This window comes from Drepanopeziza brunnea, assembly GCF_022702325.1.
Source record: "Drepanopeziza brunnea f. sp. 'multigermtubi' strain 214-2 chromosome Unknown ctg3, whole genome shotgun sequence".
Lineage (NCBI taxonomy): Eukaryota > Fungi > Ascomycota > Leotiomycetes > Helotiales > Drepanopezizaceae > Drepanopeziza > Drepanopeziza brunnea.
Window position 1 is genome coordinate 1,240,518 of NW_027094066.1, and position 25,824 is coordinate 1,266,341.

The 25,824-nt window shown below is 50.2% G+C and overlaps 9 protein-coding genes across 9 annotated transcripts; 6 read left to right on the forward strand and 3 right to left on the reverse strand.

The window, feature by feature from the left end:
* Positions 1–307: 307 nt before the first annotated feature.
* L3040_002519 (uncharacterized protein) lies at positions 308–2,525 on the reverse strand (the record flags this gene model as incomplete). Its single annotated transcript, XM_007290667.2, has 5 exons — positions 308–333; positions 385–400; positions 536–778; positions 835–2,342; positions 2,393–2,525. 5 exons carry the CDS (start codon positions 2,523–2,525, stop codon positions 308–310), a joined length of 1,926 nt encoding a protein of 641 aa, XP_007290729.2.
* A 1,831-nt stretch (positions 2,526–4,356) lies between these two features.
* L3040_002520 (uncharacterized protein) lies at positions 4,357–6,731 on the forward strand (the record flags this gene model as incomplete). The annotated part of the gene is made up of 11 exons (XM_007290666.2): positions 4,357–4,483; positions 4,545–4,629; positions 4,684–4,719; positions 4,771–4,778; positions 4,835–4,942; positions 4,992–5,050; positions 5,128–5,216; positions 5,268–5,346; positions 5,397–5,749; positions 5,800–6,461; positions 6,520–6,731. 11 exons carry the CDS (start codon positions 4,357–4,359, stop codon positions 6,729–6,731), a joined length of 1,818 nt encoding a protein of 605 aa, XP_007290728.1.
* A 1,008-nt stretch (positions 6,732–7,739) lies between these two features.
* Positions 7,740–8,570, forward strand: L3040_002521 (uncharacterized protein; the record flags this gene model as incomplete). The annotated part of the gene is made up of 2 exons (XM_007290665.2): positions 7,740–8,229; positions 8,350–8,570. The coding sequence occupies 2 exons, from the start codon at positions 7,740–7,742 to the stop codon at positions 8,568–8,570; spliced, it is 711 nt and encodes a 236-aa protein (XP_007290727.1).
* A 1,961-nt stretch (positions 8,571–10,531) lies between these two features.
* On the reverse strand, positions 10,532–11,055 carry L3040_002522 (mitochondrial 54S ribosomal protein mL43; the record flags this gene model as incomplete). Its single annotated transcript, XM_007290664.2, has 3 exons — positions 10,532–10,832; positions 10,886–10,968; positions 11,017–11,055. The coding sequence occupies 3 exons, from the start codon at positions 11,053–11,055 to the stop codon at positions 10,532–10,534; spliced, it is 423 nt and encodes a 140-aa protein (XP_007290726.2).
* Positions 11,056–11,307: 252 nt separating this feature from the next.
* On the forward strand, positions 11,308–12,897 carry L3040_002523 (uncharacterized protein; the record flags this gene model as incomplete). The annotated part of the gene is made up of 5 exons (XM_007290663.2): positions 11,308–11,569; positions 11,672–11,799; positions 11,846–11,951; positions 12,117–12,172; positions 12,223–12,897. The coding sequence occupies 5 exons, from the start codon at positions 11,308–11,310 to the stop codon at positions 12,895–12,897; spliced, it is 1,227 nt and encodes a 408-aa protein (XP_007290725.1).
* A 550-nt stretch (positions 12,898–13,447) lies between these two features.
* L3040_002524 (uncharacterized protein) lies at positions 13,448–14,309 on the reverse strand (the record flags this gene model as incomplete). Its single annotated transcript, XM_007290662.1, has 3 exons — positions 13,448–13,502; positions 13,558–14,019; positions 14,119–14,309. The coding sequence occupies 3 exons, from the start codon at positions 14,307–14,309 to the stop codon at positions 13,448–13,450; spliced, it is 708 nt and encodes a 235-aa protein (XP_007290724.1).
* Positions 14,310–14,524: 215 nt separating this feature from the next.
* On the forward strand, positions 14,525–15,774 carry L3040_002525 (uncharacterized protein; the record flags this gene model as incomplete). The annotated part of the gene is made up of 2 exons (XM_007290661.2): positions 14,525–14,621; positions 14,681–15,774. 2 exons carry the CDS (start codon positions 14,525–14,527, stop codon positions 15,772–15,774), a joined length of 1,191 nt encoding a protein of 396 aa, XP_007290723.2.
* A 3,308-nt stretch (positions 15,775–19,082) lies between these two features.
* L3040_002526 (uncharacterized protein) lies at positions 19,083–21,247 on the forward strand (the record flags this gene model as incomplete). The annotated part of the gene is made up of 5 exons (XM_007290660.2): positions 19,083–19,203; positions 19,268–19,522; positions 19,597–20,073; positions 20,169–20,390; positions 20,499–21,247. 5 exons carry the CDS (start codon positions 19,083–19,085, stop codon positions 21,245–21,247), a joined length of 1,824 nt encoding a protein of 607 aa, XP_007290722.2.
* A 1,627-nt stretch (positions 21,248–22,874) lies between these two features.
* On the forward strand, positions 22,875–24,171 carry L3040_002527 (uncharacterized protein; the record flags this gene model as incomplete). The annotated part of the gene is made up of 3 exons (XM_007290659.2): positions 22,875–22,986; positions 23,081–23,196; positions 23,251–24,171. The coding sequence occupies 3 exons, from the start codon at positions 22,875–22,877 to the stop codon at positions 24,169–24,171; spliced, it is 1,149 nt and encodes a 382-aa protein (XP_007290721.2).
* Between the last annotated feature and the right edge of the window lie 1,653 nt (positions 24,172–25,824).

Consider the following 25,824-nt stretch of genomic DNA (forward strand, 5'->3'; position numbering starts at 1 on the left):
CAAGATGCGAAGGATGGTTCCAGAAGCTTATCAAAAGCTTATTAAGATTTTGGACAAAGAATGGTGCTGCAATTGGTTGCCTGTGTGGTAAGCGTAAACTCTAAAAGTAAAAATACGGAAATGCCGATAGTTTAAACTAATACGTAGCGAAAGGTTGAATATATAAATAGAACTAGTAGTGGTGACGATCCCAAACTTGGGGGCCGTAGGTGTCTGGTGGGATTCGGCCGTTACTGAACAGGATTTATTAAAATCGTCCCAACATCACCTTCTCTAGGCCATGACTCCGGAGACACCACCGAAAAAATTACATATCCAATGTCGAAGCAACAACTGTCCCCTAATCAGTGTCAAAAGCAATGTCACTTGGCTGTGCTGAGATACCCGTTAACCCAGCTTTCTACCCGAGTCGTGCGCCCAAGTCTGCTAGAACGCCGTCCTATTTCTACAATAACATCCAGGCTTTTCTTCAAAGCGTAGGAGCTCTTTTCAGCCCGCGGCAGAATTTCAAGAACAAGCGATCCCTGAAGTGGACGTGCTTGATGCCCTTCGGCCGCTGGCATGCGAACTCGTCAATGGCCGCTTGGACATCATAGCCCAGCCGCTCAACAAGATAACACACGAGGAAGTAGCCTGTACGGTTGAAGCCGTAGTGGCAGTGGACGCCAATGTAATGGTCTTCTGTCCAGCCTTCCTTTTCTGCTCTGGCTGTCTGTTCCTCGCGTAAGCGATCGATAACTATGATAAAAGCTGCGACTTCCTCGTCAGTCGGAGGAATCTAAATCAACGAGTTAGTTGGCATGCTAGAAGGTATGGCAAATATACGGTGCGTACCTTTGATACTGTGGGAAACTTATGGTAGTAGATGCCCCCCTTCTCAAGGCCTCGAGGATCGTAGACTGGGCTCTCATGTGAGATGTCTACAATATCCTTGATTTGAGATCCCCAATCTTTCACAAAGATTTCGGGGCAGTGGGTTTCATCGACCTCCCGCAAAGTCTTCATCGCCCGGAATATACCGGCAATGGGCTCAGAGACAGGAGCAACCTTCTTCCACTTCTCTAGATTCTTGACGTCCCATTTTCCAGAAGTGGACAAGAACTGCAGCTGCCAGCCAAGTGAGAGACGAGGCGAAACTTGACTGGAAAGAAAATCCGAAACAAGTCCCGCCAGAATTCTCACTGTGGCTGGTTGGTACAAAAGCGCGTGCGATGCTGGTGCTGGTAGAATCGTGGTTTTGAGAACCCTTTTCGGCTTCGAGGATTGGGGAGGAATCACTGATAACCCATCTGTGGGGGTTGAAGGATCCCCGTGGGCATCTTCGCTTGTGCTCGGGCCGATTTCAACGAAATTCTCTTCTTGCAAAGAATCAAGTTTTTCTTCAACTTCATCTTGCTTCCCCGTTTCCGCATCTGCGGAGGATGCCGACTCAGCAACTGGTTGGATATCTGCATCGACCTCAACCTGAACGGGGTGAGATTTCCCCATAAATGAGGCAATTTTGTCGATCTCGCTAGACTTCGTGATGTGATCGGCTTCTCCTGCCACTAGTAACACTGGCACTTCAAGATCAGCCCATGTGTCTCTGCCAGGCAATCCCCCATCCGCTACACCGTTCTCGTATACTGGTAGTGTGCCGCTCGCCATGCGCCTCCAGACTGGGGTCCTGCTTTGCGCATTGAATCGATACTGAAGTCGCTTGGTATCTTCGTCGGCATCGGCCCCAACAAATCTGTAGACACTGACACTTTCGGCTCCTCCTCGACGATCCCATTTGCGCCAGAGGTTGAATAAGGGACCTGGCACCCAGAGGAGCTTCCTGAAAACTGCTACTTGTTCTTCCGTGGGGGGTTCGGCCTTCGGACAGATTCCTACCATGCCAACAATATACTCTGATAGAGTGTTGGGATGTGTATTAGTAGCCTGGGAAGCTAGCATAGCGGCCAAGGAAGCTCCCATGCTGTGACCGATGAGAACCACCCCTTGGTTCTTTTCTCTGTAGTCATGAATGATGACCTCCAGCAGTTCAGTCAGGGCTTCTGTCCTGTACGCACTCCATGCTATGGGGTCAAACCCAGATTGGCCGCACCCCGGAAGATCTATAGCAAGGCACGGTGCTAGGTTGACGAGACTGGTCAAAAGTGGATGGAATTGTGCAACGGAACCTCCCAGGCCGTGTATGCAGACAAGAAGGGGCAGTGGTGCTGATTCGTTAGGGAGCTTGCCAGCTTGTGGGTGCTTATGATAGAATATGCGGAGCTTGGGGTAGGTGAATCGGCTCGTGGTGTAGGATCTGATTTGGGAGTGCTTCTTGAGAAGCCCTGGATCCGTGGTCATAGCATCTACCGATTATCAGTGAAACTCCTCCAGTCACTTTGGAGATATGACTTACCATTGGTATCCACAACACCTGTTTCGTTCTTTATATCGTCTTGCGACAACTCAGTGATGATGGAAGCCTTGCGCCTCCTTCGAAGCCACCACAGACTCGGCAATACAGAACACAGTGTGATAACCTGAGCCATTTCCCAAGCACTTATGCTCTCTTTCGATATCTGCGGATAAAATTGCTGGAAGCTGGAGAGTATGGGGAATGATAAGGCTCTAGATAGATTGTTCGAAGTAGCGTCAGCGACGCAGAAGAGCAGCGAGAATAGACATGATAAAGGTAGGACCCAGGGGGCCATTATCATGCTTTGATGCTTGGAGGCACCAATCCCCTTTCCTGCCCGCCCTCGTCTTCGTACCACAATGAAGCGTATTCCGGGGAAGCTCTCGATTCGGGCGCGGCGCTACCTTGGTGCCCCGAGAGCTTGTTTTCGAACACCGATATCGCACCTGAAAGCAACGTGGCCTGGCTAGGGAGTATCTCTGGGTCGTAGCGGCTCCTATCAGGGAATTGTTGGGGGTAAGGGTTGGGGGTATTCTCGGGTGGTTGTGGTGGTGGTGGTGGTGGTGGTGAGTAAGTCAAAGGCGGCTGGGGAGGCTCGAACCAATCGAACCGGCGAGCATTGAGTGTGCGTCATGTCGTGAGAGTGATTCGGGCGCAAGTCGGGCACCGACGACGGACCGCAGAGCCGCCTGGATGCTGGGTGGATGTCGATGCCAGGCGCCTGGGAAGCGAGCCTCCAAGGTGAGAGAAGAAACGAAGCTGTTGTTTATCAGGACCTTCTTTCAGCCTGACGTTCGTTCACTCGGAGACCGAACGAGCCTTAAGGCTGAGAGATAGTTGTAGTACTTACCGGAGACCGGGGAACCCGTCAAATGCCGACGTCTGGGGGTCCAGCCAGCCAGCCAATCAGCCAGTCATCCCTTCCTAAGACTATGCTGTGCATGATAGCGGTGATCATATTGAGATATAAGGTTGATAAGGTCAAATTGAATTTTTTTTTTTGGAAGTATCTACCTGAACCCAATGCAGAAGTACGTTGGAGAAGTCGCTCTCGGGTCTTCCTGTCCGTGCTCGCTGCGGTGAGGAAGTACACGGTAGTGAACCCGAACGGCCGGGCCAGGTACTTTTACCTTACTGCCTTTTCTTAGTACTGACTGTACCTTATCCTCACCACGCCATTGGCACCGCGACGCCGACCCCGACGCCGATGCTGATGCGACGACCGTCCGTATGCATGAGACGAGAACAACCAAAGGCAGATCAAGGGTTTGTCTTCCGTAGGGAGTGGGGCAAGCACGCCCACGCACTGGAATAGGTATTCAAGCATGGCCAGTCGATGGTAGGGAATTGGGGATGAAAAAAAAGTGAGAGTCGGTAGACCGCATATTCGACTTCTCGTTGCTTCTCTCTCTCTCTCTCTCTCTCTCCCTCTCTCTCTCTCCCTCTCTCTACTCTCTCTCTACTCTCTCTTACCTAGGTCTCCATCCATCTGATTGTTCTCTCACTCGCTCACCTTCTTCCTTTCCTCTTCATCCTACGCGGTCCCCGTTCCTTCCTCGTCCTTCACTCAGTCCTGTTCCTGCCCTTCGTCATTCACCGCTCAATTCCGTTCCTTCCTCTTTCACCGCACCGCACCGCACCGCACTCAATTCCCGACTACTTAAGTAGCTTCCTCCTCAGATGTTCTTAGCTCCCTACCTGCTTACACCTACCTAACTACCTACTTACCTATCTACCTACCTACCTACCTACCTACCTACCTACCTACCTACCTACCTACCTACCTACCTACCTACCTACCTCACCCACTTCCCTTATCATCATCCTCACCTTCAACACTCTTCCTCGATTATACCTTACCTTACCTGACCTTACCTTACCTGACCTTACCTTACCTGATCTCACCTTACCTTACCTCACCTTACCTCACCCCCCACCCACAACACCTCAGGGAGTAATCCATCATGTCGACCAACGGTAGTGGCACAGGCCCAGAGAAGCCGCAATACATTGGCTTCCCTCACCTGGAGCCAGGTACAGTTATCGATGGCAAGCAAGCCTTGAACAGATGGTCGTCTACCCTTACAAGAGGTGCCTCTCCTGGCTAACTGGCAATTCCATTCCATGCGAGAAGCTGACGGACATGTACAAGACCATAACTTCCCCGGAGCCCAAGCAATGTTGTATGCGGCGGGTGTGCCAAATCGAGACATGATGAAGACCGCCCCACACGTCGGGTAGGTCTTGAAAAGTCCATTGGCCTGGCAGGACATAGCAACTGACACTGGCAGAATTGCATCGGTATGGTGGGAAGGTAACCCTTGCAAGTAAGTCAATTGGAAAGGTCCAAGAGTCATTTCAGTACTGATATGGAGTAGCACCCACTGTAAGCGGCGAAATATCGATCAATTATTCCAACTCCCATTGACCCTCTCTTCCTAGTGAACAACCTCGGAAAGATAGTGAAGGACGCGGTTCAAAAACAAGGCATGCTTGGGTGGCAGTTCAATACAGTCGGCGTTTCGGATGGTATCACAATGGGCGGAGAGGGTGAGTGGGCCAGGTGGAGGCAAGAGGTGTGATGCTGATGCTGATCCAGGCATGCGATTCTCGCTCCTAACACGAGAGATTATTGCAGATTCAATTGAGACTCTTACTGTAAGTACAAACCGTCCTGACCCACGGTTTTATACTTCCTTCTACATCTTCGAAACCCACTGACTCTCTCTGTTCAGTGTGCTCAACATCATGACGCTAATATCTCGATCCCGGGATGTGACAAGAATATGCCTGGAGTCGTGATGGCTGCTGCTAGATACAATCGGTAAGTCCCATCACGTCGTTTGATCTTCTTCGCTGATCCCGGCCTACGCAGACCGTTCGTAATGATTTACGGAGGAACTATGAAGAAAGGCTTCTCCAAGCTTCTGAACAAGACTGTCAACATCAGTACAGTAAGTACCACACTGAAAGACACAGAGACCAGATATTCATATCTAGCCAGTGTTACGAAGCTTCCGGAGCTTTTGTGTACGGTAGACTTAAGGCTGCCGAGAATCCTGGCGAAAAGGGCTGTACGCCAAGCGATGTCATGGACGACCTCGAACAACACGCTTGTCCAGGTGTAGGAGCATGCGGAGGAATGTACACAGCCAACACGATGTCGACAGCCATTGAAGCTATGGGTCTTTGCCTTCCAGGGTCGTCCTCCAACCCAGCAGAGTCGCCAGCCAAGATGCGAGAATGTGTCAAAGCAGCCGAAGCCATTAAGATTTGTATGGAGAAGAATATTCGGGCTCGGGATCTGATGACTAAAGAGTCGTTCGAAAATGCTCTAGTCATGACGATGGCTTTAGGGTTAGTGAAGCTCTGTCTCCTGCAAATTGGCTCAATTAACTGTCTTGAAGGGGCTCGACAAATGGTGTCCTTCACTTTCTCGCCATGGCTGGCACAGCTGAAGTACCCCTGACACTAGATGACGTCCAAAGAGTCAGCGACAAGATTCCATTCTTGGCAGATCTAGCTCCCAGTGGCAAATACTTCATGGAGGACCTCTACAACATCGGCGGTACCCCTTCGGTGTTAAAGCTCCTAGTCGCAGCAGGCCTCATGAACGGCAACATTCTCACCGTCACCGGTAAGACTCTCGCCGAAAACATCGAACCTTTCCCCTCTCTACGACAAGATCAAGTAATCATCCGACCCATCTCCAATCCAATTAAGTCAAGCGGACATCTCCAGATCCTGCGTGGAAATCTTGCACCGGGTGGCGCTGTCGCGAAGATTACAGGCAAAGAGGGACTGGTGTTTATCGGTAAGGCCATGGTGTTCAACAAGGAACATGAGCTTGATGCAGCCCTCTTCCAAGGCAAAATCCCGCGGGGTGAAAACTTGGTCCTGATTGTGAGATATGAGGGTCCAAAGGGAGGACCTGGTATGCCGGAGCAGTTGAAGGCTTCTGCGGCGATCATGGGTGCCGGACTTACGAATGTGGCGTTGATTACTGATGGACGATACTCTGGTGCCAGCCATGGCTTTATCGTCGGACATATCGTGCCTGAAGCTGCCGGTAAGCTCTCTATGTTCAGTCTTTTTTAAGAGAGGGTATGGTGCTAATTATTTGATAGTTGGAGGCCCTATCGCAGTCGTCCAGGATGGCGACATTGTCACCATCTCAGCGGAGACAAACACCCTCAGTATGGACGTCAGTGACGCAGAGGTCGCAGAACGCTTGAAGGCATGGAAGCCCCCCAAGAGTCAAGTGAATCGTGGAGTACTTGCGAAGTATCAGAAGCTCGTAGGTGATGCTTCTCATGGGGCAATGACTGATCTGTTTTGAGAATACTTTCGTCATTTGGATGCGGGGGGTGTTTAAAGGGAGACTCGATGAGATACTGGCATGGCGTTTGCTATGATCCTGCTTCCGAACGGATATCTAGACAAATTTCACATGGTTGATCTGAGATGTAGGGGTCAACATTGATTTGCGAACAAGCTTTCTAAAGATCCATAAATTTTTTATCATCGGTGAATTTTTCATATCCCATTGTGGTTTCCGTAAGGCCGTCTCGACAATTGAGAGTCTTCGTCCATTCCTTGGGGTTCGGTGTCGTCGAAGAGATCATCAGGAGCTAATCAAAGGTGCAGAATTTTTTTTAAGAAAAAAAAAAAACACGGTCAAACCAATGCCTGGGCCGAGGGTACCGTGGTCCTGACGAAGACTTCTCCAACCAAAAACATACAACAGCAGGTATTCGCTGGTGGTCACCCACCCAACTACTAATCTGCCGATCTGAGGCTTGTGTATGGCAGAGCGAACGGGATGCCCAATTCTCCTCAGTCTATGGTCGTATGTGTCCGACAAGATCGAATTTAAATACATATTGTAACTGTATAAATCTGGCTGCACCTACAGGCTAGGCAGACAAAGAGAAGATATAGACAAGAGAGGAGAAGGAACAAAGGGAGGGAGGAAGGAAGGCAGGAGACAAATATATAAAAGTTATTTACGTCTTTGGTATATATCATTATGTTCATGGGAGAACGAGGGGGATGATTATCATTGGCAGGCAGGCAGGCAGGTATAAAAAGAGGGCTCATTTCTCACCTGTCCGGCGCACTGAGCATCGGTAACAAAGCTCTCTTGCTCCTGTTTCGGGAAGGGCAGAAGACAAGCAATACCCAAATACTAATACGATTTCTATGTCGCTGTTGATTAGGTAAGCGATAGCCCCGTTGACGACCTCTCTCGAAGCTTCAGCATCCAGCATTCGAAAACCATACGGAGTACGTACTTCAATCAATCTCAGCACACAATCGCCCGCCAACACTCTATCATAACCATACAATGCCACCACTACATCCCCTCACCCGCCCAACAATTCGCGAACTTTCGACCTTCCTCTTCTCGCCCCAGCCCTCGCGGTGCCTCTCGCACCTCGCGCGCCCCTCTCGTCTACTCACCACACCTCCCCCCCCCAACTGCAAGTTCAACCTTCAACTGTCAGCTCAGACAAAGCGGCACTTCTCCTCCCCCAAACCGCAGAAACACGACCGCGGCCCGCCCTCGACGGAGGACACGCAGACGGACTTCGGGGCTTTGAACGTGCTGGGCAGCACGCCGGCGCCGAGCACGAGCATCGATGCTTGTTTGTGGGATGGCTTCCACCTGGATAGCGGGGTGAAGATTAGCGGGGGTACGGGGGTGCTACTTGTTGGCGGGGAGGCGTTTGCCTGGAGGCCGTGGGGGGACGGCAAGACGATGTTGAATGAGAAGGGGCAGTGGGACGTGGCCGAGGAGTCGTGGGGCCTGCTGGGGCTGGTGTGGCCGAAGCCTGGTATGTGCTGTTGCCCTGCTGCCTCGAATCCCAATTTGCATCAATCATTCAGATGAAAGAAAGAACCAAGGTCGTTGTGTGAAAGAAATCGAAATGCTGATCTGGTGCTGCGTTTCACAGACTTGTTGATTTTGGGCCTGGGGAAGGAGATGCGGCCTATCTCGCCTCGGACGCGGCAGCTTATTAATGGCTTGGGGATCCGGGTTGATATCCAGGATACAAGGAATGCGGCTGCGCAGTTTAACCTGCTGGCTACGGAGCGGGGGATCTCGACTGTTGCGGCGGCGATGGTACCGATAGGGTGGAGGGAGGGGGCGGGAATATTAAGTGCTGATGATTGAGTTGAAGGGGCCATGAGAATGCGATTCGCATAGACCAACTATTGTGTACGAAAAGAGGCCGATGTTTTTGTCTGGCTTGCGGACATGAGCTCATGTACTACTTTATTCCGCTGCAAGGTTGTATGTATATGTATTACATATATGTATATTGGACCCAACAATCGTTCGTACCTTGTTGCCGTCTCTTTCTCTCTCGATATTTCACAATGTTTGAAGAAGTATAGGGATATCGGGTTTTGATTCACTGACACTTTGCGCCTCATCTTCACGCTTCGATTCTCGAGAGCTTGTTCTCGAGAGCTTGGAGAGAGATGTGCATAAGCAAGAGCAAGAAGACGTGCAAGAGCCAGAACATGATGGAGGAAGATGATGGAGGAAGGAAGGTAAGTAAGGAGGTACCTTACCTATCTGCCGTGTCGACAGACAGACAGACAGACAGACAGACATATGATCTGATATGATATGATAGGAACGAGACGGCGGTTTATGGATGGGCATCCAGAGCCGAAATTTAAGTAAGCTGCTGCTAGCAGCTTTTAGTATTTGATCTTTCGCTCTTTAGCATGGCTTTCGAGAGGGAAAAAAATTAAGAAAAAAATTAATTACAATCCGGGATTTTGCAATCAATTCTTGGAATTGAGTGTACATAGTATCGTGTTTTGTAGTGGTTTTTCTTTTTTTGTACCTGGCATGTATAAATTGGGAAACCGATCGCTAGATGCCACCGTAGAGGTACGAATCAGCAGCCCATGCACTTGATGCTGTTCTTCAAGGTCGAAAGTAGGGACTTCTGACTCGGGGATTTTGGCTAGTGGTAGCGGAGGGTAGGCTGGCTTTATTGACCTGCCTTGCAATGATCGTGCTTCAAGGAGTATAGGGCTCTGAACGAAAACACGTACAGCCGGGGATTCAGAAGGAAAGTTGGCAATTGGGATAGGAAGTGACAACACCTGCTCCTTTGATAACGGAGTAGGGAATGAGAATACTTGAGGGTAGTGAGACCTTGGCATTGATACATTATCACGTTTTTGAGTTTTCTCGCGATGCTCGACATTCCCAGATCGAAGAGACAAGACAGACGGTTTTTGCTAGGGACAGTCTGCTCACGTTGCCCATAGCCTGTGATTTTAATCTTTACCCAGCTAACAAAGATTTGCTCGTGTCGACGTGCTTTCCTACTTTTCAAAAGCAGAGTCCCTTACTCTGAATAAGTAGACACCCGTTGAAGACGTTGCTAGGTTACCACTGTCCTTTCCAGAGTAGATGCAGGCCTGCATGGAAAACGAGGTGGTTTGGTGACCAGTAACCACTGCCCACTCGAGCTTCCAATTCATCTTGAGACTCGGGCAGGCTTCATTTGAAGGTTCAAGATTTCCCAGATGCCTGTCAGCTTCATTCATATATTGTAGGCCAGACCAACGGGCTATGCCAGCGCTTTTCATCGTGTGCAGGCAGCTGCTAAGCTACATCTTATCTTTCATGGATCTTGTCCAGCCGCTCCTCAAAAGATTGCTAAGCTCGAGACTGGTGTATGCTAGCACTGGGATAGTGCTAATGCTTCTAGTCCCACAGGCACTAGCTAAGTACCTATTTTTTAGGCTTTCCATCTGGTATTTGCTACGCTTGACAGAGCTTTGCGGGAGGCCTTCAACTTCCTATCGTGGACTCTAGTAGTAGGCGGGTAGGACTGATAGTCCTGGAAGCATACTTGCTGATCGATGGGGGGGAGGAGAGTGAGTGAAGGAAAGGATGGTAGACAGCAAGACTATGAAAAGAAAATACAGACTGCAGTCACAAAACGCAGGGGGGAACAAAGTGGAAAAAATGCAGAGGATAGACAGCTGTAAAGAGAGCATTCCGTGACCATAGCCTTCCGCACAGCCAGCTCATGCCAAACGCATCGCTGCCAGTCCCAAACGCCCACAATGCACATGTATGATACAACACCACCACTCCTCCTCTTAAACATGCATCCCATCACCATGATACGGACTCCACACTCCTCTCACCGAGTCCTTAATACTCATCACCGGCTTCTTGATCTTCTTCAGCTTATCTCCGTTTGCATCTCTCAGAAGTTCCGCCTTCTTCAATATCTGCTCCTTCTCCAGATTCCGCACGCAAATGGCTTTGTGGCGGTTGAGATTCGAGCCGAGATAGTGCGCGATTATCACGGGGTGTTTGTTCGGTCTGGGAGAGACGCATATTTCGATTGATGGATTCGCGGCGGCAAACTTTGCCAGGGAGTTGCGGAGGAAGGAGCTGGATTCCGTGTTAAAGGACGAGTCGATGGAGCGGAGGAAGGGAGGATGTACTTCATGCCTTTGGAGGAGCCCCAATAATCGCAGTAGTGGAAGTCCATACGCCGGCATTGGAGGATAAAGGTAGAAACGCCATTCTGTGAGGTTGTTAGCGACTGTTGAGAAGGGGGTTTGCTTCAACGTACCTGGCTGGTAGTAGCCTTCCGTATTCCCAAGACGGTCATGGTAAATCTTTCAGGAAATAGACTCTCCAGGATCCAGACAAGCGCAACTTGAAAGACTTCGAGACTTAGCCAGCGCGGTGATGGGCCTGAATTTGCGATTTCGCCTTGAGCTCAAGCTTCGTGGTGAATCCACACTCGGTGCACGGGCCATGCCAGCTCCCTAATTTTTGCGACGCGACGTTTCCTCAGCTCAACCTCTCCCTTTCTGTCACTACATCAACAACCACAACCACGTCCATCGTCATCATCGCGATGACCGATAAACTCCCTCCCAATCTCCTCGCGCTCTTCGCGCCGCGACCACCTCTGCGATGGGTGCCTCCCTCTGATCACGCCTCCGAGGACAGAAAGACAGCTTACATCAGCGGACTCGCCTCCTTTCTCCCCCAGCTCGAAGAATACAAGAAGACCGACGTCTACGTTCCCACAGAGTCATGGTTGCAGAAGAAGGATCGCATCAAGGCGGAAAAGAGAGCTGCCCAGGAAGCCCTGACCAAGAATGGACCTGCCACATGTGAGGGCGACCCAATGTGTTTCGATTTACCTTGGAACTTCGCCACCTTGTCCGAACTCTGGCTAGTTTGTCTTCTACGGAGCTTGTGCTAATGTTTTACAGACAAGCCAGACGAAGATCCGAACATTCGGGGCGATGCATTCAAGACGCTTATCGTTGCGCGACTTAGTTATGATGCGACTGATCAGGATATTGAGAGAGAGTTCTCGCGATTTGGCCCAATTGAGAGAGTATGTTCGCTACATCTCGCGGACTTCACAAACTAACTTTGTGCAGATTCGAATTGTTGTTGACACCCACCAAGACGAAAAGCCTAACAAGAAGAAAAAGAATCATCGTGGATATGCATTCGTGGTCTTTGAGCGAGAGAAGGATATGAGAGGTAAAACATGACCACCCCACACTCCATCAACAACGCTACCGGATCGAATCTTGTTAAGATGGCCCTCAAGCTTGCCTGTCTTTTCTTTTACTATCTCTGCCCAGCTTAAAAGGTATCAAGTATGGGCAATATGACTGACAAATGCGTTTTGCTCGCGCTTCATAGCTGCTCTTGAAAACTGTGATGGTATTCGTATCAAGGATCGCCGGATCAAGGTAGATGTAAGGTGCCCAGGTACTGTGTGTTTGAGCTTTTGACTGACTCGGAATAGGTCCAAAGAGCTAAAACTGTCCGTGGATGGCTTCCTCGGCGCTTGGGTGGGGGACTAGGCGGGCGTGGCTACACCAAAGCTGCACCACCAAGACCTACTGGACCCGGCTTTGGTGGCCCGCCTGGACCTGGGGGACCTGGTGGATTTAGAGGAGGTGGGTTCCGTGGAGGTTTCGACAGAGGACGAGGCGGCGGTGGGTTTCGCGGAGGCGGTGGTTTCCAAGATAGAGGAGGATATGGTGGTGGTGGTGGCGGACGAGGAGGTATCGGATACCAAGGCTCGGGATTCTCCCGAGGCGGATATAACTCTAACCCTCCAGCCGGGGCTCCAGCTGGTCCTCAAGGCCGCGGCGGCTTTTCTCGAGGTGGCTACGGAGGCTCTCCTGATCGGAACGGTGGCCCAGGTGGGTATCCACGCGACAATGGCTACTCTCGTAGTGGTGATCGCCCATCGTATGGCGGACGTGGACCAGGCGGGAGCGGAAGCAACAATGAGCCGGTAAGACCAAGAGATGGCTACAGAGATGGTGGTAGGGATGGAGGCCGAGATGGCGGCCGAGATGGCGGCAGAGACTCTGGTTACGATCGACCGCGCGAAGACGACTCCCGTAAACGCCAGTACGAAAGCAACGGCTACGAGGAGTCTCGCGACCCACGCAAGCTCAGGAGGTACTAGGTCAACTTGGTCACGGGTTTGTCTGAGGGTGGGTTTTCATCAGTCTTTCTTCCCTTCAGCAGCAGGGGTAAGCGGTTTCTCGACATCATCCACCAAGGTAACAGCCACTACATTCAACAATCCCTCACTCGACACCCACTTTACTGGATACCCAGGCATTTCCTGTCTCATCACATGGTAATACAACAGACACACATTACACTCATCGACAGCATGCATAGGCATGAGAACACTCGAGGATACTTTCACAACTTGTATTCATTGCTTTGGTTGGGCACAAAAATGTTTCGATTTGGCTGGCTGGTTGGCAGGTAAAGTCAGAGGTAAGGAAGGCATGCACCGTCTGACATCTGACCTTGATTCTCAAGGGATTCTTGTTTGTACTATCACGAATTTCGCGGGCATGGGGTGGGTATTAGAGGTAGCTCAGGCATCAAAATTCGTGCTTTTTGGTTTCCGATGGTAGTGCCCTAAAACGAACGCCTAATAGTTTTCCCTGGACCTGTATAATATGGAAGAAAACAAGGTTCGAGCAGTACCTTGCTTTACTCTACTCCTCCAATTCCCCAACTTCGATTATTTCATGCGTAGCTGCGCTCCAGTATCTGCGTATCGTTAGCCTTCTTCCTAGTTCCTGGGTAGAGGAGTGGAACAGCATACGCGACCAATTGAACAGTGAACTCTGAAGTAGCAACACCAAATAATTTCAACAACCTCGTCTGCCGACTATCCAGCACATGCCCCTCTTTGCACACCAAATACGGGTTCTCCAGCGTAATCTTCCCCTTCGTCAAGCTCGTCGGCACATTCAACTTCCTCAACTCCGGTTCCAAACTATGAGCCATAGGTACATCCTGTTCTTGATCAATCTCTCCACCCATCGAGTAAACAACACCCGCGGGGATCTCGAACGATCTCGTAGCTGTCGTGCCTGCGCGCGCAAAGTCCGTCTTGGCCATCTGCGAGAAGTATTCTTTAACAGCGGAGGGTTCACGATTGGTGAAGAGCAGGCCCACGTTGCCGGTCAAGTACTTGGACAGGAGGTGCGTGGAGGGCTGGTATTCGTCTTCGGGGGTGCTGCCCAGGGCTTTGGCCATAACTTTGGTCTTGCCGAAAAAGAGTCTGACGCAAGGTACGATTAACACTGCTGTTTTCCCCCAGTCGCGCTGTCCATGATTTTTTCACAGATATGTGGGCGGAAGAAAGACAGGAGGGTCTTACCTGCTGTCCTGGAAATCGTTGCGCACAGCCTTCAGGTAGGTGTTGCGCATATTGTCGACCCTGAAGACGAAGCAGTGCTGGTACTCGTCGAGGCATTCGCGCACGTTGGCGAAGAGCTTGAGCGTGAGTTCCTTCCCTTTCTTCTGCACCTGTGATAGGTGCACAACTTTCGCGCGCTTTGATTTCGGCATTTTGAGGGAGGATGTGTGTTTAAAGATTTCTGTGGGGGAAATGCCTGAAGATAAAATATGAAGAAACTCGATAACGATAAGTAATTTTCTGGAGATTCGCTAGCGGCCGCGCTGTTCCGTGCCTAGTTTTAGTTCAAGGTCAAGTTGCGCAAACTTAGACGAGAACGTGATACCTCCAGATACGTTTACTTGACGACTTTGCTTTTCTTTTCGGCATGTTGGAGTTCATGGATTATGTGCAGCATGCATTTTATAATGCGTCTCACTGGAACCACGAAAATTCCTATTCTCATCTTACGGCTACAGCCAGAGGTAAGCATGGCATTCCTTCCCGAAGCCCCAACTTGCTATCTGCTTATGCGGAATTGTAGCTCTCCTGGAATTCGAGACTCCCCGCGGATTGAAATTCAATCTATCCTCTCTTTCGTCTCCAAATTTCGCGACCTCATACGCCATTGGCAGCGTTGGGCTGGTCGACGGCTCACTCTCTTACCTGTACACTTCTCTGCCTCTACACACCACGTCCCAAAGCGGGCAAATCGAGCTTCACAATGTCATAAGGGGTTACAGACAGATCCAAGAACTGCGGAAACAGGAGGAGTTATGGATGTGGGAGCAATGGCAAGGTGGGAAGCGGATAGACAAGCGCGACTCCCTACTCTATGGACGGCTCTACCTACCACAAAGCACACTTGAAGCTTTATACCTACGTCGTCTGAGCCCAACTTCGCAGCTGAGGCTTTCGGCTGTCAGCGATAGCCGTCTACGAAATGGTGGGACAGTTTTGGCGCTGTATCAATATGATGTTGGGAAGTATAGTGCAGATACACTGTATTCGACAGATGGTGGTCTCATTGGACTTCGAGGACTGTACAATTTTGGCCCAGATCCGAGGAAGGAGATTACTGAGCTGCCCAGGACCGATGATCGGTTTTATGGACGGTTCAGTGCAGGGGCGGAGATGTACTACGGGTCTTTGAACAAGTCTGGCGGTATGAGCTTTGGCGGACGGTTCGCCACACTACCTGCGCATAAAGGTGTCCCTTTGACTGCAACTCTCACGTTAAACCCACTCATGGGAAACTTAAGCACGACTTACGCAGTAAAAGCGGGCAAGAACTTGGGCCTATGCTCGAAATTCGACTTTAATGTGTACAGCTACGAAAGCGACGTGATGCTTGGGTGCGAGCTATGGAAGATGAAACCCGAAGTTCCAAAAGAGAAGGTACGGAGCTGGGAAGCAAAGCTCGAATGGAGACTTGATCCTGTCGAGGAGAATCCCGTGCCGGAACCAGACGTGGTTGCTGGGGTGTTGAAGGCTCGCGTTGATCAGAACTGGAAATTTGGCTTGCTGTGGGAGGGTAGGATTAAGGATCTGCTGTTTACGCTTGGTACGTCGATTGATATGAAGAGGAGAGATCAGCCTTTTAGGGCTATTGGGTTGGAGCTGCAATACTCTTCGTGAGACGGGAATGGCTGGCGGCTCTGGTCCTGGTCCGATTCGTGGAGGAATGACCAGCAACCATGAGCTACCGGTCGGAACTTGAACAAACACTACAAGGGACGTCTGAGAGAAATGGATTCGACTTGGCCGCTGAAGAGAGGCCCTCCTTTGGCTTCGACTTATTTGGCGTATTTTCAAATGGGGAACAGACCGACAATGCTGAGATCAGCGCTGCCCCCTCTCTGTTGCAGCCAGCCGGTTTTAAGATTGCTGGCCGAAAGAATTCCATTTTGTTCGACGGAATGCCAGGAAAGCCTGGCAAAGCACTTGAAACATTCGACGGCTTGCATATCAATGATCTGATCGTCTTCAGCAGTCGAAGCCACCCGTCCTTTCAAACATGCCCGACTCGGCACTCTACGCTTCGCCAGGCCGGCCTACCTTTGTTACACCACATGATAGAGTGGTGATGGTATGTCGGAATGGCCGAACACCCTCAGCAAGATCTGGCAAAGCTGGATGCCCGCTCGAGGGTTAAAATAGAGGTATACTCACACTTACTTCAATCTGTCTATCTCTATTTTGGCTGCCGGGCACTCGTCTCCCTCTTGCGCTTCCTTATTTTCTGACTCTATCCCTGCAGGCTTGGTTCTGTATTGCGCGGCTGTTAAGCGCTTGGGTTCCTCCGAACAGGGCTGTACTGTGAGATCTTTGGCGAACAGGCCTCCTTCCTTAGTGTGAGGACTTTCAAGCACCTCGGGGCCACCCTGCATCTGCCAGAACTCAATCGGAGGTATGCACTGTGTTCTAGGGCCTCAAGTCGGAAAGAGCCGATGAATCTTGTGGAGAGAGGGCTACAAGTCCAGCATAGAATCTGGATCCAAAGCATGGCCACGTCATGCAATATTAATGTTTTGGCCTTTTCTTCTCAGTACTAAAGGTCTTCTGCTACTATTCGCGTAAAGCGAGCAAGCTGTTCGCTCCCTTTCCTTGAGTGCAAAGTCGTCAGGCGGTTATACTCGCTGCCATGCATGTGTGCATGGTGCGGTATGGCATACAGCACGACCCAATCTAGCCTGATCGGGTGATCCATCCCGTCTGAAGCTCTTCTCCTGAGCTTTAGCTATACGGACCCGGTGGTCCACACAGGACGAGGTCAATGCTGAGCTGTCAGAAGCTTCTAACAACGCCATCTTGTTGGGATTGAAGAATTACGCCAGTTGCTGTATGACAAATTCGTTCTCTCATTTCAGGCTGGACACCACAGGACTGAATCTGTAATTTTTTCGCTTATTTTCTATTCTCCCCAACTCTCTAGCTACAAGTACGCCTTCAGATAGTGGTTTCTTCGTGTCGTTTTCCATTCCTGGACCTCAGCGGCTCGAGTTGAACATACTCAGCCCCCGAACCTCTGCTTCGCTTCCCTGTGCTACATGCGTATGGTACATTGGCGATCGCTTTGGCACGATCAACAAATGGCTTTGCGGAGGGGCCTGCTTTGAGGCAGATACCTTGTACAGATACCGTGTAGACTAGTGTCAATGAGTCCCTTGGCAAGGCGTGCGTGGCGGGAACGGGCAACGGCGACAAGTGGCCGATTAGCAGGAATTGATGACTCAGAAATGCCAAGTATCAAAGCGAGCTTTGGCCATACACATATACGACGTCACAGGCGTAAGTGTCACACCCTGAGTAGGGTAACTAGGAGGTATAAAGTGGAGATTTAGACTCTTAAGGCATCCTCAGGCTGTCACACTTAGGGACTAGAATATTCGTAATAAAGCGATAAAAGGATATGAATATCGAGCAATCGACGATACTTAAAATAACGATTAGAGTGTAGATTTTAAATGGATGGAATATAACGAATACGAGCCATCGCGGAAAAAAGATCTATTAGATCTGATTAAAAAGCAAAGCATAATATACGAGGCTTTTCAATGAAAGAACGTTAAATTGATTGATATACCAAGATCGTAGAATAAAGCTCGTTACGAAAGCGACAAAGACGTTAAGGCCGAGTGTCGGTATGTCAGTATCGACCTGACGTAGTTGGATGAGGTGGCAGGTTCGGGTACCGGAGGTATCTCAAGCACGGGTGAGCATACCGGGACCTCGCTTAGCCTGGCACGGCTTCAGGAAACCCCCAACTTCGATAGAATCACTATTATATAGCTAGTGCGTAATTCATTTTAATCGAATAGAAGTAGTCAGCTGCTCTGAACGTTAGGGAGTAGACAGAAATTCAGTGTCATTTTTACCTGTTGTTTTGCAATTGCAAGAAGCTACGTGCGTGTTAGGGAGTAGACAGAAATCCTGTGTCATTTTAAATTGTTGTTTTGCAATTGCAAGAAGCTACGTGCGTTGCGCGCTAGCGATACGGAGATACGAACGGTTGCCACCGGCGACCGGGCCTGAGATACGCGAACTTGCCACTTCCTTCAACCACCGACGGTCGATATTGATGTACCGACAGACTTGACTGCGATTGATTTTTGAAGTTATCACGTTGGAGTTAAAGAGGGAATGCAAAGATTCAAATTCGCTTGATTCCTGACCTTTACACTTTACAAGTTTCTCGACGTTGGATTCTGCTGGCTGAGTAGTCCTTTTGTCTCGCTTTTCTATTTGGCTGGCTTCACCGCGCATGGCTTGTCAAAGACGCATCTACACCAGTTTGTACGGTATTTGCTGCATTACAAATACTACTACAGTACGTAGCTGCATCCCGTTCTAGATGTCGACTATCTGTCAGTCCCAAAGGCCGATTGGCGTTCATTGTCTCGAGGTTGATGCTGTCCGTCGTCACGAATTAGCTTATCCTGCATGCAAGGCTCGGTATTCTGCTTGATTAGCGCTGCTTCGATGCCAAGACGCATATGTACTCCATGATCGTCTCTCTACATCGTAAACCGATCTGTGCCAAAGTCTGTCAGTCTATCAAACATATCCAATCTCTGCAAGTTATTTCTGCCAACGTCTGTGTTGATCGAACGGAGCACGCGGGCTACGACGGCAAGACCAAGCCAAGGCCGCATCGGCAGCAATCCAACCAGCCCAACCAGTTCACGTACATTTTGTCTCATATGTCTTATCCAGCGATCGGGATGAAGAACGTCTTGCTATATTCCACGGACATCCCCAGTTTCATGTCCACGGAGTCCAGACCGATGTTGCGATGCATGGGAGGCGTCTGGCCCGGAGGACGGGCGTCGTGAGACTGCTATCACAGCTTTCAGTATAAAGCCCCCAGGTTGGGAAGAAAGATGTGGGCACATCCTCTCGCAGTTCCAAACTGCCTTAGGTGATTGACCGAGCTTCCTCTCGTGATGTTGTCCTTTTCTGTGCTTGCAGTTCTATACCTCTTTCTTATTATTGTTTACTATGGCATTATTGCGTTCAGGGGAAAAAAGGTCCCGCCTGGCACGCGGCAACTTCCTGGACCCAGAGGTATTTTCCATCTACCAAGCTTCGCATTAGACAGACCGTATTCCTAATCACTACTATGCTTCAGGTCTACCATTTATCGGCCGTGTCCACGATGTTCCCAGTGTAGCGACATGGTTGAAGTTCTACGACTGGTCGAAAGTGTATGGCCCAATATACCAAATGGAGATCTTTGGCTCTGTACACGTTTGGATCTCATCAGAAGAGATGGCCCACGACCTGCTCTCCAAACGCAGTGCCATCTACTCTGACCGTCCCGTCATCCCCAATCTGCCTGACAACAGAACTTCGGGCAACTATCTCGCCCTCCTAGGCCGAACAGGTAAGTCACCACCCGACCTGTCATCAAATTTCCATACACACATTCTTATGCACACGCCTTCTCATACCATACAGAAACATGGAAACGCCAACGCAAAGTCTGCCACCAAGTCATGGCCCGCTCCTCTAGCGAGTCCCTTTACAACTACCCTGCCATAGAGAGCAAGCGCCTCCTCTACCATATGAGCCGCACTCCCTCGGACTACATCGGACACATTGAGCAATACACCAGCCGCACTATCTCGCGGCTCTCCTGGGGCTCCCCGCACTTCGCGGACGAACTCCGAGTCGGCACTTTCGGCCTCTTGCAAACCATTTCTCCCTCTGGCGCAGTTCCCAATATCGTCTCCCCGCTCTCGTACCTCCCTGCCTGGTTGAGTCCATGGAAACAAGTCGAGAACGCGAGACATCTCCGTGAAAGGAAGTTCTTTGAGCACTGCATCAACTCCGTCAAGAGCGCGGTGGCCAAAGGCACGGCCATGGATAGCTACATGAAGGTCTTCCTCGAGACGAAAGACAATCACGGAATGCCGGAGGAGGAGGGCCAGTACCGTATGTACCTTTTTCGTTTCCTCTCGCAAGAGATCCCACCCGATCCCCGAAGCCTCCTCTATTCAGGCACCTGCTGACTCTCTGGTGTCGAACAGTCATAGGCATGATGGCCATCGCGGGCGCACTGACGGCCGGGAGCCCGCTGCAGAGCTACATCCTCGCCATGTGCTGCTACCCCGAGTGGCAGGCAAAGCTGCGAGAGGAGATGAGGGCGTGTATTGGGGATCGGGCGCCAGAGTGGCAAGATCGGGAACAGTTGCCGCTGTTGAGAGCGGTAGTCAAGGAGGTGGTGAGATGGAGGCCGCCTGTGCCTACTGGTATGTTGCTGCCTCTTCTCCTTCTTCGCCCGCACCACTCCTTCCACTTATCTCTTTCCTTGCCTGGCTCAAGTATTGCTGGTGGAGGGTATGTACTGACGAGACCAGGGATCCCCCACCGCCTCGAGAAGGACGACGTCTACAACGGCTACCACATCCCCGCCGGCGCCACTATCCACGCCCTCGAGTGGGCTATGACCCGGGATCCCCTCACCTATCCATCGCCCGAAGAATTCAACCCGGCCCGCTACCTCGACCCGTCCTTCCCGACCTTCCGCGCCCCGCTCACCGTGTACCCCAACCTGAAATCGCACACACAGTTCGGATTCGGGCGGCGCACGTGCACGGGCATCGAGATTGTCGAGCAGGAGCTCTTCCTCGTGATGGGCGGGCTGGCGTGGGCGTTTGACTTTTCCAAGAAGAAGAAGAAGAAGCAGCAGCAGCAGAAGAAGGGTGATGATGGGATGAAGAGGGAGGAGGAAGAAGAGGAAGAGCTGGATACTATGAACTACACGAGCCTACTGATTGCGAAGCCGGAGAAGTTTGAGTTTTGCTGCAGCTTGGTTGATGGGCGGACGAGAAGAGAGCTGGAGTGGGCCTGGAGAGCGGTTAATGGTGGGGGGGTGGGCGATCGCGTTGAGGGAGAGGAGGAGGGAGGAAGACTGGGAGAGGAGGATGGTGATGAGGTGCTGTATCTGGGCACGCCGACTGGGAGCGAGAAGTATGGATGGGGCGAGAGCGAGGGGGATAGCGAGGGCGAGGGGGAGCGGGAAGATGAGGGCACGCTCGTGGAGAAGGAGGTGTTGGGGCGAGATGGGGAGGAGAAACAGGTTGAAAGAGCAGGCGGTTGGAAGTAATGGGGGGGTTTTCTTCTTCTCCTTTTCTTGCTTTTTTTCTTCTTCTTTTTTTTTCTACTAATTTTCCTCTTCTCTTCTCTTCTTTCTTTTGTCTTTTTAATGGGCTCGGGGGTGGTAATTCTTCTCTTGCTTGGTCTTGGCCTATATGCAGTCCTTTCTTATACAAGTATACATATACACATACACACACACACATACATATACACACGCACATATACATATTCACATACTCATACATATAACGCATACACCTCGCTAGCAGTCTGTCTGTCCATGCTACTACCGGTACACCTGTCGGACGACGATCACGATAATCACGATCACGATCACGATCACGATCACGATCACGATCATCATCCGTGTAACCTTTACCTGTACCTGGCCCAGCCGACCTAGCCTGCTCTGGTCTGGTCTGGTCTAGTCTAGTCCGGCATGTGGTAACCGTGATACAGACCATGCGAGTGTAACCGTAACATCGTACATGGTATTGGTACTGCGATTGGTATTGCCAACACGACAGGATCTGGATCCGTGTCACGTGAGACAGCCCATGACCTAATCAAAGAAACGAGACGAAAAGAAAAAAAAAGACATGCGCCCAAAATCAAGCTCATGGGACCCTGGCCTGGATTTGGGCCTTGGCGGCTCCATCCTCATTCGCCGCATTTACCCGGAGAGGTACAGCGGTCGGGTCGGTCGGGTCGGTGAGGTCGGTCAGGTCGGTCAAATCGCTCGGGTCGGTATCCAACAAGGTTGGGTTAGGTTTCTTTGGCGGCTTTGAAGTTTGGATCTTTTTCTTTCTTTCTTTCACTTTGCCCTATGAGGTACCAGTACCTAGGTCGGTGGTTTCTCTATGGACGTCATTTGATGTGTTCTTACTCGTTCATGGTCACATACGGAGAGATATGTTTTATGGATATTTATGGTGTTTATGCATGTCTCGCTCTCTTTTTCTCCTCCATCTTCTCTTCTGCTCTCTTTTTTCTCTCGTGGACACTTACTCCTCTCGTGAACTACTTCTTCCATTAGACTCTCCGAGCGGAGTGGTTGTGTCATGGTGACGGTGCTCTTGTGCGTGTGTCTACAGAGGACGATCCGATAGACCGATAGACCGGTAGATCTGCTGCTCACTGGGTACAGGTACCTCACAAGGTCCTCAAAAAGTCCAGTCCGGTCCGGTCCAGTCCAAGTCGGTCTGCACCTTCCCCCGTGTCTGCGCCAATTTTCTCGTGAAAAGCTTTTACTTCTTGGCTTCTCTTCTTTTCTCTCGGTCTTCCCTTCGTCTCTTCTTCTCTTCTTCCCTTCTTCCCTTCTTCTCCCTTCTCCCTTCTCCCCTTCGTCCTCTCTTCTCCCCTTTCTTCAAAACTCCTCTCGTCTCGTCTCGTCTCGACTCGACTCGATCATCTCCATCATCAGAATAACCTAGCAACGGCCTAACCAACAACCGAACGAACCATCGACTCGCCTAGCTAGCACTTCCCTCCTCTCCCACAAACTACTGATTCTCACGAAAAATCCCTCCCTCCAAATCTCGAGTCCATCTCGAGTCCATCCCGAGTCCAGCTTCAAAATAGATCAAGAGTATTGGTGTGTATAGAGGCTCACGAGCAGCAGGCCGCCAGCAGTCATGATCGTTCCAGACACCATCACCATCGAGTGCGGCAGCGGAAATGACTTTGATGGGCGCATGGGCTTGAGGATATCCTCCATCTTCGTGATCGGATTCGGCTCTTTTCTGGGTACGTGCCACGAACATGGAAGTTCGGGTTACTTACACGCCAGTGGCGCTGATGCTGATGCTAATGCTGATGCTTGATGCTAACATTGATGTAGGTGCCCTGTTGCCAATTGCCCTGGCGAGGACGAGACGCATGCATGTCCCCCCCATGGCTTTCTTCGTAGCCAAGTACTTTGGCTCGGGCGTGATCGTTGCGACGGCTTTCATACATGTACGTATACCTCTCTGGGATATCACCGTGCACAAAACACCTAACGCCGTGTAGCTTCTCTCTCCAGCGCAGGAGGCGCTCAAGTCCCCTTGTCTGACAGGCACAATAACAGAGTACTCGTGGGTCGAGGGTATTGTCTTGATGACCATCTTCGTCTTGTTCTTCATTGAACTCATGGTCTCTCGCTTCGACGTCTTTGGCGCCCATGATCACGACCCCGAAGCGATCGATCCGGCCAAGAAGTTGTTACGAGACTTGGAAAAGAGCGGCGAGGCAGAAATCGCGCGGCCATTGCACGCTCACAGCAAAGAGTCAACAACGCCTGTCGTGCAAAGGGTCTCGGAAGCCAGTTCAAGCCATGCACCACCGACTCAGGTCCTCGCCAACAGCGGCGTTCCAGGCCGCGAAGACGACTTCAGCTACCCCCCCGGAGGCGAGGACCACCTGGGACACAGCCGCTCTCATTCCGACGAGCACGAGAGATTCGCGGCCCAGATGACCAGCATCTTCATCCTCGAGTTCGGCGTCATCTTCCACTCCATCTTCATCGGCCTCACGCTCGCCGTGACGGGCGACGAGTTCACCGTCCTCTACACCGTGCTCGCCTTCCATCAGACATTCGAAGGCCTCGGTCTCGGTTCCCGCCTCGCCACTGCCAGCTGGCCGAGATCCAAGTCCTGGATGCCATGGGTTCTTGGCTCTGCATTCGGCATCACGACGCCAATCGCCATCGCTATCGGTCTCGGGGTGCGGAGCAGCTTCAAGCCGGAGAGTCCCGAGACGCTGGTTATCCAGGGTGTCTTTGACTCTATCAGTGCGGGGATTTTGATCTACACGGGACTGGTGGAGCTGATGGCTCACGAGTTTATGTTTAGCGTCGAGATGCGGAAGAGTTCGATGAAGATGGTGCTCTTCGCCTATGGGTGCATGTGTATGGGTGCGGGGCTCATGGCTGTCCTTGGGAAGTGGGCTTGAGCGGAGAGGATGGCCTGGAAGAAAGAGGCGATTGATAGTCAGAATTGAAGCGAAGCGAATGTAGATGAGATAGAGAAAAGCGTGCTTAATCTGAGAAATGTAGATAGATGGATATGCTGGTAGATCGGTGCATATTCTGATTGGTGAAAGCTACATTACGTATTCTAAAGGCCTGCAAAATCGAACTACCTTTACGCCGGTGCAAGCTTATAAACGTTTATCAATCTTGCAAATTGTATAGAATAGCTAACGAAAGCTCTCGTACGACCGACCTCTTTGCGTTTGAATATATAAGCCGAAGATTTCTTATAAATGATGAATTACGCCTTCCCTCTCTTTTCCTTTAAATACACAAGCCGAAGATTTCTCTACCATCCACGAATCACGCCTTCTCTCTCCTTTCTCCACTCCACACTCTCAACCACTCTCCTCGACTAGGTACCTAGCTTACATCAATCTGCTCTCCACGCTACACCCGCGCGCTCCTTCCGCTAGCTAGCCATAGCCATAGTCTCTCGAAACGATTACTACGGTATCGAGATGTGTGTGGATGTGTGTATGTGTGTGTGTATGTGTGTGTGTATACTTGAAGGGATGGAGGACTATTAATTGTTATAAAAAAAGGATGAAAGGGGAAAAAATGGGAGAGAAAAAAATGGGAAAAAAAGGGAAAAATGGGGGAAAATGGAAAGAATGGGGGGGGATAAAAAGGGGGGGGGGGGGGGGGGGGGGGATGAAAAGGATGAAATACGTGTACGCATACGTATCGCTAAAGAGACACTTTTTCTAAAAAAAAAGAAAGAAAAAAAAAGGCTGCAGATTCCGCGATCGTGGTGCTTGTGAGAGAGGGGTGATGACGTTTTTTTTTTTTTTTTTTTTTTTTTTTTTTTTCGCGGTTTGGATGTTTGGACGAGGATGATGAGGATGATGAGGAGGTGATGAGGTGATGGAGCGAGAAAGAGGGAGCGGAGAAAAAGAAGAAGAAAATAGAGGGGGAGGAGAGGGGGGGGGGAAGGGGGAATTGAGATGAAAATGAAAGAGAGGGGATTGAGATGAAAAAAAAAAAAAAAAAAAAAAAAAAAAAATTTCATTGAAAAAAAAAAAAAAAAAACATTTCTCTCAAGGATTCTCGGACTCGTATATGCGGTTAAGGCTAAGTAAGGCTGAAGCTTAAGCTGAAGCTTAACCGAGCTTAACCGAGGAAATTTTTTTTTTTTTTTTTTTTTTTTTTTTTTCCTTTGCGCGCGATTTGAGCGGGTTAAAAAAGCTTGATTTCAAAAAATATATGTTTTTCAAAAATACTTTATTTCATTTATTTATTTATTTTCTTTGCTCGATTTGAGCGGATAGAAAGCTTGAAGCTTTTTTTCATCGAATTTATTTAAGGGGGAAGGGTTGCTGAGCTTTGTTTTTTTTGGAATGTCGAGGGGGGGGGGGAGGGGGTTGAGGTTTAGATTTTAAGTAGAGTTTACATTTTTTTTCTTCTTCTTCGTATTATTTAATAAGAGAGCGGAATAATTATTTGTTTCGATGATTTTTTTTTTTTGAAGTGGAATTTTAAGGGATTGTGAAATGATGTTGGGTTGATTTGGGAGGAGAAGATTATTGCTGGGTGGGTGGGTGGGTGGGTGAGTGAGGGTTTAGCGCTTAAGA